The 18896-nt window shown below is 41.2% G+C and overlaps 1 protein-coding gene and 1 long non-coding RNA gene across 3 annotated transcripts in view; both read left to right on the top strand.

Annotated features, from left to right (window-relative positions):
- The first annotated feature begins 59 nt into the window (after positions 1-59).
- Positions 60-12823, top strand: LOC113243077 (uncharacterized). Of its 2 annotated transcripts, none has more exons than XR_003312072.3 (4): positions 60-966; positions 8113-8191; positions 10974-11098; positions 11811-12823. It is a non-coding gene; the product is annotated as an uncharacterized LOC113243077 (long non-coding RNA). The 2 variants fall into 2 exon arrangements; XR_008957947.1 differs by having other exon boundaries at positions 8069-8191.
- A 4446-nt stretch (positions 12824-17269) lies between these two features.
- Positions 17270-18896, top strand: part of KIF11 (kinesin family member 11) — a 48513-nt gene continuing 46886 nt past the window's right edge. Inside the window, exon 1 of the mRNA XM_026481658.4 lies at positions 17270-17605. Within this exon, the coding sequence (XP_026337443.2) occupies positions 17529-17605 (77 nt within the window). The 5' untranslated portion in view covers positions 17270-17528. The remainder of the gene's footprint in view (positions 17606-18896) is intronic.

Raw genomic sequence — 18896 nt, 5'->3', positions numbered from 1 at the left:
TTTTGCCTGGAACCCGATAGGGCGGGGGAGGCGGGCGTCCCGGGCCCGAGCCTGCGAGCCGGACGGAGTCGGCCCGGGGAGCGGCGGGAGCCCGGCAACCGGGCTTTCCCAGGCTGGGGGTTACCGGCTGGGTCACACGGGGCGCACATGGGAGGGCGGCGAGGTGTACCTGGCTAAGTGTGTGTAGGGGGCAGAGTGTCACGAATACTGTGAGAGCACAAGGGGCCATGTTTGCGGAGGCGCCCCCATTGGCAGTCGCTCTGGGCGGTGCAGGTGTTGGAACGAAGTCCGAGGACTAGGCGGCCTCACAGAGTACGATTCTGTGGTGGGCGCGCGGCCCGCGGGCTCCCTCTAGAGCGCCCCGGAGGGAGTTAGATCAGGGGGACCACGAGAGGTAGGCGAGGACCCTGGGGAAAGTTAGCAGCCCCTCACAAAGCAAGGGGGAGATGGGACTCGCCACGGCGAAAAAAGGCTTCCGTGGACTTTCAAATCTAGAGTAGAAATTCCTACTATGTACTATGGCCGTACTAAAACAGCACCACACACATATATAGTACTTCTACTATTTGTTTTCTTATTATAACACAAGACTTTTTTTCCCTGATGGCTTTATGGTGTTGTGCATCCAAGAACAACCTAATAGTTGTTATGCATCTGACTTTCGATTACATTTCCAGTTTATGGGGGTCTTTAGGGCAAAGTACAATTAGGGATAGTGACTCCCTAAGTTGAGTACCTTTAGGTTTCCGTTGTGGCGGACCTAAGGCTGCAGTCGTGAACAATGCTTTGAATTCCATTATTGCTTCAAATAGGAATTCAGGAGGAGGTTCCCTTAATCAAATGGATGCTTCATTTAAGAGCTACAGGGATTTTTTTTTTTTTAATGCAGTTTCAGCTAAAGGCAAACATTGGATTGATGGAAACTGAGGTACCAGAGATGTGGAAGCACTCCTAGTGCAACGTAAGGTAAAATTCCACAGTATTACATATAGCCTCAACCCACTTGTATACTGTCCTGTAGCTGCCGCAACAAATTATCACAAATTAGTGGCTAAGAACAACAGAAATTTATTCTCTCACAGTCTGGAAGCCAGAAGTCCAAAATCAAGGTGTTATCAGGGCTGCACTCCCTAAAGAGGGTCTTAGGGGAGAATCCATTCTTTGCTACTTGCAGCTTCTTGTGGATGCCAGTTTCCTTGGCTTATGGCCACATCACTCCAGTCTCTGCCTCCATCTTCACATTGCTTTCTCCTCTGTGTGTCTTTTCTTCTGTCTTTTTCAAGAACATTTGTCATTGGATTTAGGGAACAATCACATAATCCAGGATTATCACATCTCATCCTTAAATGGATTGCATCTGTAAAGATACTTTTTCCAAATAATGTAACACAGGTTCCTGGAATTAGGACATGGATACATATTTTGGGGGCCACCACTCAACTCAGTACCCCCACCTTTCCAGCTTTTACCCCCACCCCCTACTAACTGCAATTAACAGAGCTGCCACAGCTAGTTAATGCTTATAACAATACTAACTTGTCAGATCTCTAGCAACTTTCAAGCCCAGTAGAAATAGCATTGTCTTTGCAAAACTTTCTCTCACTTCCATTCCTCACATACCTTATTGGAAGTAACCACTCTCTGATCTGAGCTGCTAGAGTAGTTCGCCTCTCTCCAAAGGCACTTATTTGAATTTTAATCTTCCATGCTTGTAAGAAGCAGATTAGGAATGATGTCTTAGACATTTTTGTATCTCATCTGGCAGCAAGCGCACAGTGCTTAGTTAACACTTGTCAACTACATGTTTGCTGAATCTGATTAAGCCTTTAGATGTAACTACCATTCATAGGAAATACAGGGCATTGGTGTGTTAAACCACACCATAAGGATACAACCAGCAAAATTTAGAATGTTTGGAACACTACAGGAAAAGTGACTTGAATTACAAAATAAAGAGAGGAAGGAGAAACCTATACATTAAAGGGGACTTAGAATTGACAAGTTATGACAAGCTGTTCATAAAATTTTATATGAAAATGCAAAGTGTTGGGAAGACCCAAGCCAGTCTGGAAGAAGAATCTGGAACACTTATAGTACCAAGTATTAAGAGTTACTATTAAGCTATAGTAATTGAGATAATATGATAATGGCATGAGGACAGACAGATAGGCCATGGAAAACTATTTGGTAATATCTATTAAATCTGCATATATGCATATGCTATGACCTAGCAATTCAACTTCTAGCTATATAGCCAACAGAAATGTAAACATGCATCCACAAAAATATGTGTACTAGAATGTTCACAGCAGCACAATCAATAATAGTCCCAGACTGGAAACGATCCAAAGCCCATCAACAGTAAAATGCACAGGAAAAATGAATTGGGGAATATTCACACAATGGAATATGTTCAGCAATTAAAATGAACAAACAAAAACTACACTTAAAAATATGGACAAATCTCACAAACCTGGTGAAAGAAGCCAGACCCAAAAGAGTATTTACTATGTAAGTCCATTTATGTAAAGTTGAAAATCAGGCAAAACTAATCTACAGTACAGTATTAAAAGTCAGATTAGTAGTTAGAAAGAATAAAGGGAGTTTCTGGGGTATGTTTTAAGTGGGTGTATTCAGTTTTTGAAAATAAATTGAGCTGTACACTTATGATTTATTTACTTTTCTGTTTGGAGCACTTCAGTAACACCTTCAAAAGATAATATTTAAAAATGCAAAACAGGGGACATCTGGCTAGCTCAGTTGCTAGAGCACATGCCTCTGGATCTCAGGGGTCACGAGTTCAAGCCCCACATTGGGCGTGGAGCCTACTTAAAATAAAATTTAAAAAATTTAAAAAATGGAAAACAAAAAAATACATTAACCAAATTATATGTTTAGTTTTTATTTGAATCCTAATTTGAGCAAACCTATTATGAAAAAGAAGCATTGAGGAGACAATCAGAAAAGTGAGACTAGTGAGTAGAAATCTGATGATATTAAATAATCATGTTACTTCTGATGGTGTGTTAATGGCTGTGGATTTTTCTTTTTAGAGTTCTTTGAGATATATACTGAAATAATGCAATGCCTGGGATTCAATTTAGATAATTCAGTGGAGGATGAGGGAAGAGGGGAAAATATAGATAAAACAATATTATTGGCCATGAACTGACGATTATTGAAGCTGGATAATGAATGCTGGGGTGGGGGGGTATTATACTATTCTCTTTATTTTTTTGTATGTTTGAAGTTTTCCATGATGAAAAGTTTTATGGGGTGGCTGGTTGGCTCAGTCCATAGAGCATGTGGCTCTTAATCTCAAGCCCCACATCGGGTATGGAGTCTACTTAAAAAAATAAGTTTTATAATGTATGGTAGTTTTAAATACAGTACTATGGTAATAAAATACCTAAAAGCAACATGAATTTTTAAAGATGTTTCTATATAAGTGATTTATTAATTATAAATTTGTTCTTTAAGACTTTTTCTAAATGACTTACTTGCTAGTCCTTGAAGGTAAGTTTGAGTCGCTTTATGGACAGTAATATTGAAATATTAATGTAAAAAATCTATGATTTTTTATTTATCCACTCAACAAATATGGGCCCACCCCTTGCTTTATATGTTGAGGATACACCAGAGAAAAGAGCAACCACATTTCTATTCTTGTGGGGTTTACATTATAGCGAGAGAAAGAAACAAGTAAACTAATAATTATATAAAACAATTATATAATATAATTAAAATCATATTAGGGTGGGGCGCCTAGGTGGTGCAGTAGGTTAAGTCTCTGACTCTTGGTTTTGGCTCAGGTCATGATATCGGGGTCCTGGGATCAAGCCTGTGATGGGCTCCCCACTCATCATGGAGTCCACTTGAGATTCTCTCTCCCTCTCTCTCTATCCCTCCTGCTCATGCACTCCCTCTCTCTCTCAAATAATTAAATAAATAAACCTTTAAAATAACAACAACAACAACAACAATAATAATAATAATAATAATAATGTAACCAAGGTGGGTTTTTTTCCTGCTGTCTAGCTTCACCCAAGTAACAGTTCTGGGACTTTGCCTCCATCATCACTAGTGCCCATCGGTGGGGGAGGTGGCAAGTTCTCACCAGCTATATTAAGAGGGCTTATTCATGGGGCGCCTGGGTGGCTCAGTCATTAAGCGTCTGCCTTCGGCTCAGGTTATAATCCCAGGGTCCTGGAATTGAGCCCGCGTCGGGCTCCCTGCTCAGCGGGAAGCCTGCTTCTTCCTCTCCCACTCTCCCTGCTGGTATTCCCTCTCTCGCTGTATCTCTCTCTGTCAAATGAATAAAATCTTAAAAAAAAAAAAAAAGAGGGCTCATTCATGTCCTGGGCTGTTGACAACAGGAGTGTAGACCTGGGACCATTTAGGTGGGAGATGAGCAAAAACTTAGGGCATAGTGTTCAGTGTTTGGGCTGCATAGGCAGCTGTCAATGGAGAGCCAGCTTCTGTGGCCCTTCTCATGGGTTAAACTCCCCGCACCAGAACCTCTCCTAGAATTTCCCCTCTCTCTCTCTCTCTCTCTCTCTCTCTCTCTCTCTCCAGTTTCTATTCTCCATCAGCTTCTTCCTAAATCCCTTTTGTCCCATCTAACGTTCCAGCCAGGAGTTTCTCAACTCGAGTTTGCAGGTTGTGGAGGGGCAGTCATCTGCTTCTCCTTATGTCATTGTCTTACTTAGGGCTCTTCTCAGGGCTTTCCCTTAAAAGCCTATTTTGAAAGTTGCAAACACTGAATATCCCCTTCTCTCTTTGCTTTCCTGCTGTAAGAATCCTAGTTCTCCTGGACATCTTTGCTCTCTAGGAAAGGGTTCTGAGGAATGGCAAAGAACGAAAAACCTGAAGGGTAAAATTTCAACATCTTTTGCTATGTGGAGAAAGAAAGAAATTGAATTTCATGAAAGAGTTCTGGGGGCTACTTCAGATAGAGTGGTTGGGGAAGGGAGCCTTTCCTCTGAGGAAGTGACCTTTACGTTGTAACTTGAAAGGTAAGAGGGAGCCAGTTATAGGATCAGGTAAGGGAAAGACTCCAGACAGTGGAAGAATATCAGTTGCAATGGTTTGGGAGAGGAGAGAGTCTGGCATAATCTGGGATCTACCAGAAGGCCAGAGAACTGGAAACCTCTTCTTTCCTGTTCTCTCACAGCTAACCTTTCCTACTGAGATTCTACTATTAGGACACTGCAGCAACCCCAATTTGGATTTGGGGAACTCTATAAATAAGCATTTTGGGATTTTTTTTTTAATAGGCTTATGAACAGTTCATGAACTGTGTTTTTTCCCTCAGTTTATAAGGACATGCCGGCATACTGTTTGTTCTCTTTGGCATGCATACCGACAGAACCTAACACAATTCTGGCAACTATGGAAAAAGATAGCTAAAGTCAAGTACTCCTCAACGGTTTACCAAAGATTTGCATTGATGTTGCTCAAGAGCCTTAAAAGATCATACAAATAAAAATATTTATGAACAATTTTCAAGGGCTTGGAAGAATGCTTATGTTAAATAAAAATTCAGGGTGCAAAACTACATATTTAATGATGATCTCAATTATTAAAAATATAAAGAGAGATAATTGGGAAGAAGTACATCAAAATATTAATAGTGGTAATCACTAGGTGGTGGAAAGCTATTATATACATAGGAATTCCAGAAAGGGAGAACAGAGAAAACAAGTCGAAATGTTCGACTAATAATTTATTTATTTATTTTAAGATTTTATTTATTTGAGAGAGAGCATGAGATAAGAGAGGGGTGGAGGGACAAGCAGACTTCCTGCCGAGCAAGGAGCCCGACTTGGGGCCTGATTCCCAGACCTAGAGGTCATGACCTGAACCAAAGTCAGACACTTAACTGGTGAGCCACCCGGGTGCCCTCAATGAAAAACTTAAAAACATTTCCCACAACTGAAGGAAATGAGTCGCCAGACTGAAAGTATTCACCAAATGCTCATCCCAATAGGTGAAAATAGGCAAGGCATGTCATTACAGAATTTCAGAACACTCGAGGGAAAGAGCAGATTGCTTAAGTTCCAGAGAGGAAAAAAAAAAAAAAAAAAGAGGCCACATACAAATGATTTGGAATGGCTTTGGACTTCTCAGCAGTAGCAGAAACTAGAAAACACTGTCTTAAAATTTCGGGGCAAAAATGCCCTTGCCCTAATGGTGGCACCAAGGCAGCAGGGCTCCCAGATCTTCAGGAACTAGTTGCAGTTGTACAAATAGGCATCTCAGAAGTAACTTGTATAAATCAAAGCCTGGAAGGCTCTCCACACATGTTTTTCTCTGTGTGGAACTCCTGGACCTCTTCATATCCCAGAGTGCGAATGTGGGAGGGAAACTGACGTTTCCAGGTGGAAGAAGAACTCAGGGTCATTTTTTTTTTCAGGGTCATATTTAATATGGGAAGTTTCTTATACAAATCACCCATGTTTGTGATTGTAAAATCATATCTGCTGTAATAATTATAAGGGTAAATTTTAAAGACATATAGTTGCAGTGATAATCATGGGCATAAACTAATATCTTTGAAGATAAAAATGCTAATGAGTTGGTGGGTTATATAAAACACTCATTTCTCCAGATTACTAGTAATTTCCAAAAGGTTTCAAATAGAAAGTCCAAGACAGTAGCAAACATTTGTCATCCTTCAATTATTCAGAAAGGCCCACTTACTTGATTGGAAGGAAATGCAGGGAGAACAAAACACAAATTTATATTTCAGTGAAGTGCAGCTCTGTGCTAAGATAGTAGGATGCCTATTAAAAATGCTTTTCTTTGTTGTCAAGGTAAGAATAAAGCCCTGTGAAATGATTAGAATCTTTTTTCCAAGGGATTAAAGGCTTTATTTTTATTTTAAAAATATACAATTTTATTTTTAAGTTATCTCTACACCCAACATGGGGCTCAGACTCATAACCCCAAGACCAAGAGTCATACTCCACAGGCTGAGCCAGCCAGGCACCATAGCTTTATGTATGTATTTGTTTGTTTGTTTGTTTGTTTGTTTTTGAGCAGCTTTAGATTAACCGAAAAGAAGAGTGGAGGGTATATAGATATGCCATAGATTCCTGATCCCACACATGCATAGCCTCCCCCATTATCAATATTCACCCACCATCAATTTATTACAGTGGATGAACCTACATTGACACATCATTATCATCCAAAGTCCTTAGTTTACATTAGGGGTCACTCTTGGTATCGTATGTTCCTTTTCTTTTTTTCAAGATTTATTTATTTACTTATTTGGGGGGAGGGGCAGAGGAAGAGGGAGAGAGAGAATCTCAAGCAAACTCCCTGCTGAGGGAAGAGCCTGATGGGGGGCTCCAGTATTGTACATTCTATGGGTTTGGACAAACGTATAATCACATACATCCACCGTTATAGTATATTGCATAGCATTTTCACTGCCCTGAACATCCTCCACGCTAGGGGTGCACGAGTGGCTCAGTCAGTTAAGCGGCTGACTCTTGACTTGGGCTCAGAGTTGTGAGATTGAGCCCCACATTGGGCTCTGCACTGGGTGTGATGCCTGCTTAAGATTCTCTTTCCCTCTCTCTGTGCCCCTCTCCCCACACTTGCTCTTGCTCTTTCTCTCAAAAAAAAAAAAAAAATCCTTTGTGCTCTGCCTGTTCATTCCTCCTTCCCCCAACCCCTGGCAACCACTGGTCTTTTCACTGTATCCATAATTTTGCCTTTTCCAGCGTGTCAAATAGTTGGAATCGTGTAGTACATAGCCTTTTCAAATTGGCTGCTTTCATTTAATAATACGCATTTCAGTTTCTTCCATGCCTTTTCACGGCTTAATTGTTCATCGATTTTGGGTGCAGATAAATATTCTAGTGTCTGGAGGTACCACAGACTGTTTATCCCTTCACCTACTGAAGGACATATTGGTAGCTTCCGTTATTTTGGCAATTATGAATAAAGCTGCTAAACGTCTGTGTGCAGGTTTTTATGTAAACATGAAACTACTTTGGGTAAATACCAGGGAGCATGACTGCTGGACTGTATGATAAGAATATCTTTCGTTTTGTAGGAAACGACCAAAGCGGTCACACAATTTTGTATTCCCACCCGCAGTGAATGAAAGCTCCTATTGCCCCACATTCCTACCAGGACTTGGTGCCGTCAGTGTTTCGGATTTTGGCCATTCTAATAGGTATGTGGGTATCTTATCTTGTTTCAATTTGCATTTTCTTGAGGACGGGACGTGGAGCATCTTTTCACACGCTTATTTGCCACCTGTGTATCTTCTTTGGTCAGGTCTCTGTTAAGATCTTTTGCCTGTTTGCCAGCCCCCCTCCAGCTTTATTGAGGTATAACTGACAGATAAAATTATGTATAAAGTGTACAATGTGGCGGCATGTGGCATGCTCAATAGGTGGAGCATGTGACACTGGATCTCAGGATTCTGAGTTCAAGCCCCACGTTGGATGTAGAGATTACTTAAAAATAAAATCTTAAAATTGGGGTGCCTGGGTGGCTCCAGTTGGTTAGGCGTCTGACTTCGGCTCAGGTCATGATCTTGGGGTCCTGGGATGGGGCCCCATGTCAGGCTTTGAGCTCAGTGGGGAGGGTCTGCCTCGCCCTCTGCCCCTCCCCCACTCATGCTACTATTCTCTCCCTCAAATAAACAAAATCTTTTTTAAAAATCTAAAAAAAAAAAGTGTGCAATGTGATGATTTGATGTATGTATACATTGTGAAAGGAGTCCTCCCATTGATGTGGGCCCATTTTATAATTGTGTTGTTTTCTAATTTTTGAGTTTGAAGTGTTCTTCCCATCCTTTGTATAATAGTTCAAATACATATTTTGCTAATAATTTCTCCCAGTCTGTGGCTTATCTTTTCATTCTCTTGATAGTCTCTTTCACAGAGCTGAAAATTTTAATTTTAATGAAATCCAGCTTACTGATTATTTCTTTCATGGATTGTACCTTTGGTGTTGTATCTAAAAAGTCATCACCAAATCCAAGGTCATCTAGATTTTTTTCCTATATTGCCTTCTAGGAGTTTTATAGTTGTGTGCTTTATAGTTTTGTGCCTTTACATCTGCTATCCATTTTGAGTTAATTTTTGTGAAGGGTGTAAGGTTTGTGTCTAGATTATTTTTTTTTTTTTGCCAAAAGCACTTTATTTATTTATTTATTTATTTTTAAATAAGATTTATTTATTTTAGAGAGAGAGAGAGAGAGCACGAGTGGGAGGACAGAAGGAAAAGGCAAGATAACCTCAAGCAGACTCCATACCAAGCATGGAGCTGGAGGTGGGGCTCAATCCCACGACCCTGAGATCATGACCAGAGCTGAAACCAAGGGTTGAACGCCTAACTGACTGCACCACCCAGGAGCCCCAGCACTTTTTAAAAACTTATTATTATATGGTATCACATATGCTTTTGATACTTTTCCTTTTTTAAAATTCATTTATTCCAGAAAGAGAGGGAATGCATGAGTGGAGGTGTAGGGGGAGAGGGAGAGAGAATCTCAAGCGGACTCCACGCTGAGCTCGGAGCCCGACATGGGGTTTGATCTCACCATCCCAGGATCACCACCTGAGCTGAAACCAAGAGTCAGACACTTAATCTTCTTTGCCACCCAGGAGCCCCAGGACTACTTATATTTAAAAATGAATCACTATGCAGAGAAGATAGCAAGAGTATTTCCATTTTAAATAAAAAAAAATCACATTGAATTTTTATTATTGAGCTGTAATTCATATAGCATAAGATTTGCCATTTTAAGATTTTTTGAGAGAGAGGGAGAGAGATGGGGGGAGGGGCAGAAGGAGAGGGAGAGAGAATCGTGAGCAGGCTCCACACCCAGCCCAGAGCCCAGCACGGAGCCACACCGGGCTCAATCTCACAACCCTGAGATCATGACATGAGCGGAAATCAAGAGTCAGACCCTTAACTGACTGAGCCACCCAGGTGCCCCTGGATGCAAATTTTTATGTGGATATTTGTTTTAATTTCTACTGAGTGAATACCCAGGAGTGGAATTGCTAGGTCATGTGGTAAGTCTAGGAACTGCCAAACTGTTTTGCAAAGTGGCTGCACCATTTTGCATTCCTATCAGCAACATGTGAGGATTCCAATTTCTCTACATCCTTACAACACTTGTTATTATCTGTTTTTTGTTTTTGCTTTTAATATACTAGTGAATGTGAGGTAGTATCTCCACATTGAGATTTTAAAAGTACTTTTGGAACAATTACTGATTATAGATTAAATTATAGATTGTAGAATAAATATTAATTAGGGAACAATTATTTTAATGATTATTTTAATCAGTAAAAGAGCTTTTTTGAAAAGATTTTATTTATTTGTTTGACAGAGAGAGAGACAGTGAAAGAGGGAACACAAGCAGGCGGAGTGGGATAGGGAGAAGCAGGCTCCCTATGGAGCAGGGAGCCCAATGCAGGGCTCAATACCAGGACCCTGGGATCATGACCTGAGCTGAAGTCAGACTCTTAATGACTGAGCTACCAAGACGTCCCAGTAAAAGAGCTTTTCAAAGTTCAAAATTCAGTTATTTTGAAGTGATTAATGAGTGCAGTTAATGAATAATCACGATCTTCTACTCTAGCCTTGTTTTATGACTTCCCACAAGTCTCTAAATCAATTATATAACCCTGACAATTACACAAATATTGGAGGACTATATTTCTGATGGATAAAAACAGGATCTACAATAAAACCATTGACAGCTGGACATCCAGAATGACAGCACACAGAAAGAAAAATTTTCACTTTTGATACGAGAACAGAATATAACTAGTTACTCTTACTTGGGGTCTTTGCTTTAGCTTTTTTAACCGTTAATGAAAGCTTTTTTTTTTAATCCATTAGAATATAAATCCAGGATCTTTATCAGCACAGACTACGACATTTAACGGGACAGTAGCTGAATAAATATTTTTATGACCTCTTTCTTATGGTAGGTTGAATGGCTCCCCAAAAGACGTCAACTTCCTAATCCTTGTGAATGTTACCTTATACAGCAAAAAAGGACGTTGAAGATGTGATTAAGAATTTTGATATGGGGAGATCATCCCTGATTACCCAGGTAAACCCTAAATGTAATCACATGTATCCTTATAAGAGAGAATCAGAAGGAGATTTGACACAGAAGGGAAAAAGGCATTGAGGCAGAGATTGGTGTGATGTGCCATAAGCCAACGAATGCTAGCAGTCACCAGAAGCTGGAAGGCATAAGGAACATTCTCCCCTAGAACTTCCAGAGGGGCCCAGCCCTGCTGATATCTTGATTTTGACCCCGTGAATTTGACTTCAGACTTCTGACCTCCAGAACCGTGAAAGAATGGACAATTTTTTAATCTATTTTTTGGCTATTAGGAATAATACTGTGGGGGCGCCTGGGTGGCGCAGTGGTTAAGGAATAATACTGTGATTGAACATTTGCATACCGATTTTTATCTGACATTTATTTTCATTTTTACTGTATGTATACCTAGGAGTGGAATTGCTGGGTCATGTGTTAAGTGTAGGAATTGCCAGACTGTTTCGCAGTCCATTTTAGACTTCTGGCCTCTAGAACTGCGAAAGAAAAAATAAGTTTGCTGTTTTAAACCACCAAGTTTGTGGTGATTTATTACGGCAGCCACAAGAAACCAATACACACACTCCCTGAAAAAAATCTGAAGTAAAATACTTAGATTCTGGAATTCTCCATATAATCTGCCTAACAATCAGATGTCAGGGTAGAATAAAAACAAGCAAGTTCTCAAGGAATTTATCTCCTCTGCACTCTTTTTCAGGATGTGATCCACCTAAAAAATGGAGTAAACCAAGAAAAAATACGCAAATGAAATCCAGAAAACATATCCAACCCAGGAAAAAGACAAAAGGAATTCCTGGGATAAAAAAGAAGGAAACCTGGGGATGGCAGCTGGGCTGCAAGTCTAGAGTAAGCAATCCAATCAGAAACAACCTGAAACTGATAGATTTCTGATGTGTGAATTGGCAGAAAATTTTAGTGAGAGACTATTGGGAGCTGTAGGAAGAATTTGGAAATGTACAAGGAAAAGTAAGCAAACAAAACTAGGCAGTTATTAACTTTAGGATAGACAAAAAGAAAGAAAACATAATCTCACTAGTCTGAAATGCTCAGCTATGAATAGGCATAATAACCTAAATATAGATTTTCAATGTAACAGATATTGTAATATTGGATGTATGGGGGAGGGAAAGCAGAGGAGATCATAACATTTGATAACCAACCTTATCTTCCATAACAGGAAGTCAATAAATAAAGTCCAAAGCTGAGTAGTCAAAAGATAACAGTAGATACAAATTCCTTACAAAAATGGAAATGTGTAAATACTAGAAAAAAATAGCTAAAACAAATTGAAAATTGTTGCTTCTGGAGTAGAGATTTGGAGGGACTGGAGTGGGATAAGGCAGGGAAATACCTTTTTGTTATAAGCCAATTATTACTATTTTTTAAAAAAGATTTTATTTATTTATTTGACAAGGAGAAAGAGAGAGAACAAGCACACACAAACAGGGGGAGCTGCAGGCAGAGGGAGAGCAAGAGGGAGAAGCAGACTCCCAGCTGAGCAGAGAGCCTGATGTGGGGCTTGATCCCAGCACCCTGGGATCATGACCTGAGCCGAAGGCAGACACTCAACCGACTGAGCCACCTAGGCGCCCTGAATTATTACTATTTAAATCTCAAAACAATGTCCACATTTTATTTTAAGAAAAATAAAAATCGATTAACTTATATATAAGAAGTGCATACACTATTGAAAGGAAAATGCCAGAACAAAATACATGGGCAGTGATGTTGCTTTGGTGAAATCCAGGTTAACTATTCTTAGTTAATTTCTTTTTTTTATTTTTATTTTTTTTATTTTTTAAAGATTTTATTTATTTATTTGACAGAGATAGAGACAGCCAGTGAGAGAGGGAACACAAGCAGGGGGAATGGGAGAGGAAGAAGCAGGCTCCCAGCAGAGGAGCCCGATGTGGGACTCGATCCTGGAACGCCAGGATCATGCTCTGAGCCGAAGGCAGACGCTTAACAACTGAGCCACCCAGGTGCCCCTAAAAATAATTTCTAATCATAGACTTTCAAGACAGAAGTGTTGATTAGCTTGAGTAGTTTGGGCTCTACTGAGGCAGTATAAAATAACATATCAGAGACAGCCACCCGTGTGGTGTAACAAAACTCTTACAAATGTCCATAAGACCCTGGCTGTCTCCATTAGACTTAGTCTTGAAGGCAGGAACTATAATACAGACTATCTTTTCACTGCCTGGATGATAGTCAAGCACCCAACAAGGGTGTGATGAAAGTGAATGCATGTGCACTGAGAGGAAGAATAGATAGGTGGGGGAGATAGAAGTTAACGAATGACCTGTGATTTGGAATCAGAAAGAATTCTGAGTTCCTTCTCTGTCACTTATTACCTGTATGAGCACAGACAATAAACTTACTTGACCTATGTATTGATAAAATAGTGAGAAATAATAGTTCCTACTTCAGAGAATTGTTCTGAAGATTAAATGAGATCACGCATACAAAACCTTTCATAGAGTCTGACACATTGTAACTCTAGATAAATGGAAGCTATAACTATTACCCAATGGAGACCCTGGAATTTCTTGCATTGACCCAAATGACTGTTAATATAAACATTGTTTAGGTATTTCCTGAGAAAAAAAGAAATTAGCTTTTTTTTTTTTTTTGGTTTACTATGTACTAGCCACTTCATACATATTATTATTTTAATCTTCACAATAATAGTAAGCATTATTATCTCCATTTTACAGATAAGGAAACCAATGTAGAGAAAGGTTAAGTAATTTCCTTCCACTCCTCATATATTTATTGAATGACTACTTTATGTAAGGCTGTGTTCAAGAACACTAAGAAAACAGGGGCGCCTGGGTGGCGCAGTCGTTAAGCGTCTGCCTTCGGCTCAGGGCGTGATCCTGGCGTTCTGGGATCAAGCCCCACATCAGGCTCCTCCGCTAGGAGCCTGTTTCTTCCTCTCCCACTGCCCCTGCTTGTGTTCCCTCTCTCGCTGGCTGTCTCTGTCAAATAAATAAATAAAATCTTTAAAAAAAAAAAAGAACACTAAGAAAACAACATTGAATTAGACAATCCACAGTCCCTAATGAAATTTACATTCTAGCAGACTAGAGAGACAATACATTGACAATGTAATCACAGACTATAATATGTGTTATGAAGAAAATAAACAGGGTCTTGAAATAGGAGTAATATACTTTAGATAGAGTGGCCAGGAAAAGCCTTTTAAAAGAGAAAGTGGAGCTGAGATCTGAAGGATAAGAATGAGTAAGTCATGCAAAGAACCAAACTAAAAGGGATACAGGCAGAGGGTACAGCAAATGCAAAGGCCTCGCTGCAAGAGAGCACTTAGAAGCTCTGGAGCATGGTAGTGAGCTATGTGGTTAGTAGCTGGAGTTGATGTTGGAATACACAAAGGCAGTATAATGAAGGCCTCACAGGACATGGTCAGGAGTTTGGATTTTATTTTAAGTTCAATGAGAAACCATTGTGAGGTTAAAAAGTAAGTGAAGGGCATGGTCTGATTCTTTTAAAGGCTACTTCCCTTTGCAGAGTGAATGCAGTGGGGAAAGGAGAAAAGAGCAGAAGTAGGGAGACTTGTTAAGGACAGTGTTTCCGAGAAGAGATAAGAGACTTGGCCTACAACTGACAGAATGGGAGAAGATATTTGCAAATGTTTTATCAGATGAAGGGCTAGTATCCAAACTCTATGAAGAACTTACCAAACTCAACACCCAAAGAACAAATAATCAAATCAAGAAATGGGCAGAAGACATGAACAGACATTTCTCCAAAGTAGACATACAAATGGCCAACAGACAAATGAAAAAATGTTCAACATCACTCAGCATAAGGAAAATATGAATCAAAACCACAATGAGATACACCCTCCCATGGGTCAGAATGGCTAAAATCAACAACACAGGAAATGACATATGTTGTGGGGCTGCAGAGAAAGGGGAACCCTCTTACACTGTTGGTAGGAATGCAAGCTGGGGCAGCCACTCTGGAAAACAGTATGGAGGCTCCTCAAAAAGTTGAAAATAGACCTACTCTACAACCCAGCAATTGCACTACTGGGTATTTACCCCAAAGATACAAATGTAGTGATCTGAAGGGGCACCTGTACCCCAATGTTTATAGAAGCCATGTCCACAATAGCCAAACTATGGAAAGAGCCCAGATGTCCATCAACAGATGAATGTATAAAGATGAATACTACTCAGCCATCAAAAAATATGAAAACTTGCCATCTGCAATGACATAGGTGAACTAGAGGGTATTATGCTAAACGAAAAAAGTCAGAGAAAGACAAATACCATACGCTCTCCCTCATGTGGAATTTAAGAAACAAAACAGAGGATCATTGGGGAAGGGAGAGAAAAATAAAACAAGAGGAAATCACAGAGGGAGACAAACCATAAGGGATTCTTAATCATAGGAAACAAACTGAAGGTTTGCTGAAGGGGGGGAGGCGGGTAGGATGGGGTAACTGGGTAACGGACATTAAGGAGGGCATGTGATATAATGAGCACTGGGTATTATATAAGACTGATGAATCACTGAACTCTGCCTCTGAAACTAATAACACTATATATTAATTAATTGAATTTAAATTTAAAAAAGAGAGAGAGACTTGGCCTAGAGCGATGGCAGAGGCGGTAAAACCAATAGGAATGCACTGGCCGTGGTGGAGGACGAAGGAATCAAAGGTCTGGTTAGGGGGCGCCTGGGTGGCACAGCGGTTAAGCATCTGCCTTCGGCTCAGGGCATGATCCCAGCGTTCTGGGATCAAGCCCCACATCAGGCTCCTCTGCTATGAGCCTGCTTCTTCCTCTCCCGCTCCCCCTGCTTGTGTTCCCTCTCTCGCTGTCTGTCTCTATCTCTGTCAAATAAATAAATAAAATCTTAAAAAAAAAAAAACAAAAAACAAAAAAAACAAAGGTCTGGTTAGTGCCATGGGTCCAGATGAAGATTAGGGTGGCAATAAGGGGGATAAAGAGTTCCGTTTTGTACAGGTCCATTTTGAGATGCTGGTGAGCCACCACAGACAACAGCAGACACCTGGCTTTGCATAATGAAGGTGACCAGCGATCCGAGCCGGATACTGAGAGGTCTCCTTAGGGGAATGCAGAAGGTTAATAAGTGGAGAAACACAAAGGGCGCCTGAGAGTTTTCCATTCCATCCGGCCCTTACTTAAAAATATAAAATGATACCTAGGTTCCTATGGGCTAAGTGTGACCCAGAAGCTCAGCTCCTTGAGCCAACTGGGGCATAGGCCCATGGTTCAGTATTTCCTGGGCCTGGGTCCCATACCCGAAGATGTCCAGTCACCCCAAACAGCGCCAGGACGCTCGCAGTACGTCTACGGAAAGCCGGAGGTAATCCGGCGGGGGCGGGGCCCAGAGAGCGCTGCCTGCTGGGATTTGTAGGCTGACCTCGGCGGGAGTTGGCGCTACCTCCTTGAGATGCCCGCGGGGTTCATCGCCACGTAGAGGGAGCTAAGCGCACTCTGAGCCTGCGTCAGTCGTTCCGGAACAGTTGTCCGAAAAGGCAAGTGCGGTACTGCCTTTTGCTCGGAATCATTCAACGGTGACATCTTCTCATCAATGAAAGGATAAATTCAGAGTTCTAAAAATGACATTTAACATCCCTTTCATCGCGGTTTGGTACTCGTAGTAACCTTATTTCTTAACACTTCCTAGTTACTAAAGGCTATTCTGGACGCAGCCTCCGAGAAAGGGGCTCGCTTTGGACCTCTCTCCTCTGTGCTTCCATAACACTGTCGTACAATTCGCTAATAGTAATTATAATCGTGGGCAGCTTTCCTGACACTACATGTACTAGCCTAAGCTATTTGCCCGCGCTGGATCAGTTCTCACAGAACCCTCTGAGATGGTTGCTATTATTTACATTTTGAAGATAAGGAAATCTTGGTTTTACAGACGTTATGTAACTTGGGCAAGGTCACGTTGAAGAGTCACACTGTTAACTCGTGCATCTCTCCCGTCGGACTACGAGTTCCAGGCGGGTACGGACAGACCAGCTTTTTACTTTCCCGCGGGCCACGCCCCGGGGGCGGGGGCTCTGGTGACGACACCGCGTCCCATGGTGCCTCGCGCGCCCGCGCTGCTATTGGCTTGGCGTCTGGGCTCCTTTTTCAAATTGAGGCGCCGAGTCGTTGCTCGGTTTCCGAGGCTTCGGGCGGAGACGATATTGGTGATTCCGAGGCTCCCGCTACTGCGGGACAGACGCCTCGATCAGTCAGATCCGCTGGTGGGGAGCGGAGACATCGAGCTGCTTGCGTGGCTTCCCCCGGCCGCGCCAGTACCCGGCGGGGGAGGTGGGCACCCGGGCCGCGCCGTCCGCAGGCCCCTCCGCGCCCCACAGCTCCGGAGTCCGCAGCCAGGCCTTGACCTTCGCGCGGGGATCGTCATGGCGTCCCAGCCGAATTCCTCCGCGAAGAAGAAAGAGGAGAAGGGAAAGAACATCCAGGTGGTGGTGAGATGCAGGTAGGGCGAATCCGGCAGGATTGGGAATGCCGGGCTTTGCTGGCTTTGCTGCTGGGCTCCCTCTTGTGCTGTCCGGAGAGAGGAACTTTGTTTTCAATTTCTGCGGGGAGCAAACCTTCCTGTTTCGTAGTTCTCTGCATTCGGTCGATGAAAATGACACCAGATTGCTGTGAGGAGTAAATTAGTGTCTGTTTCAGAAGAAAGGGTATTTGTATCGGAGGTTATAGTTTAAACTGCTGTTCAGAAGGAGAATTTGGTCGCCGGTCTTTAGGGAAAAGTGTGTTCTTTTAAAAAAACTATTGTTGGAAAAGACTTAGGTGGCGCTTTTATATGCCACTCCTTGCAGTTTCTCAGTTTGGAAGTAAGACTGCATACCTACTTTGCAGGTGTTTTAGTACTGATGTTGGCATTACCGTCCTCTCCATCATCTCTAAAAGCATAATCGATCACTTGTTCTCTTTCTTCTAGATGCAATATTTTTAAAATCCCTACCAAACAAGGAAACATCATTGTATTTAAATTTTAAGTGTTAGCTTATAGAGTGAGTTTATGTTTTTAAAAGGAGACAACTTTAGCCAGTATAGCTTTCTGATTATATTGCAAGTTGGTCTTCCTTCGACCAAGGGAGATAGTTTCTTCTGGGTGAGTGGGTGAAAGTGTTCAACTCTGCCCAGATTGATTTCCAAATAACTCCCCAATTTTAAAATTAACCAGTAGAGGAAGAACATACTTGTTATACAAACTGTTCTTAATTATAGATTGATTTATTCAGCTTTTTAGAAACCCTCCACAGTTTACTGGTCTATGTGTGGTTTTGTTTGTCTGTTTTTGTTGCTGTTGTTTTAAAAATTCTACCAACTATCAGCAACTTTTCTGTAAATCCAAAAGTTCTAAAATTTAAAAAAGGGGGGAGGGTTATTTTTAAAATGTGTGAACAAACTTTCTTAAATTATTGCCTCCTCAGCTTTGGTGACTTGAATTGTAGATGTCAAAGATAATAATAGCTAGCTTTCTGAACTAGGTGTCAGAGAGGAAATTTGATGGTAATGTTAAGTTCGACCACTTACTTGTTACACTCCAGGGCTTCTGTTAATAGTTACTGCTTTTGAAGAGTAAAAAAAAAATTAACAGACTGTAATACAAATGCAAATTTTTATTTATTTATTTTTTAACGATTTTATTTTTAAGCAATCTCTACATCCAGTGTGAGGCTCGAATTCACAACCTGGAGATAAGAGTTGCATGCTCTGCCTACTGAGCCAGCCAGACCCCCACAAACGCAAATTTTTAG

Source organism: Ursus arctos, unplaced genomic scaffold, assembly GCF_023065955.2.
Source record: "Ursus arctos isolate Adak ecotype North America unplaced genomic scaffold, UrsArc2.0 scaffold_7, whole genome shotgun sequence".
In the NCBI taxonomy this organism is placed as follows: Eukaryota; Metazoa; Chordata; class Mammalia; order Carnivora; family Ursidae; genus Ursus; species Ursus arctos.
The sequence above is the reverse complement of the archived record's forward strand: the minus strand, read 5'-3'. Positions and strand labels throughout refer to the sequence as shown.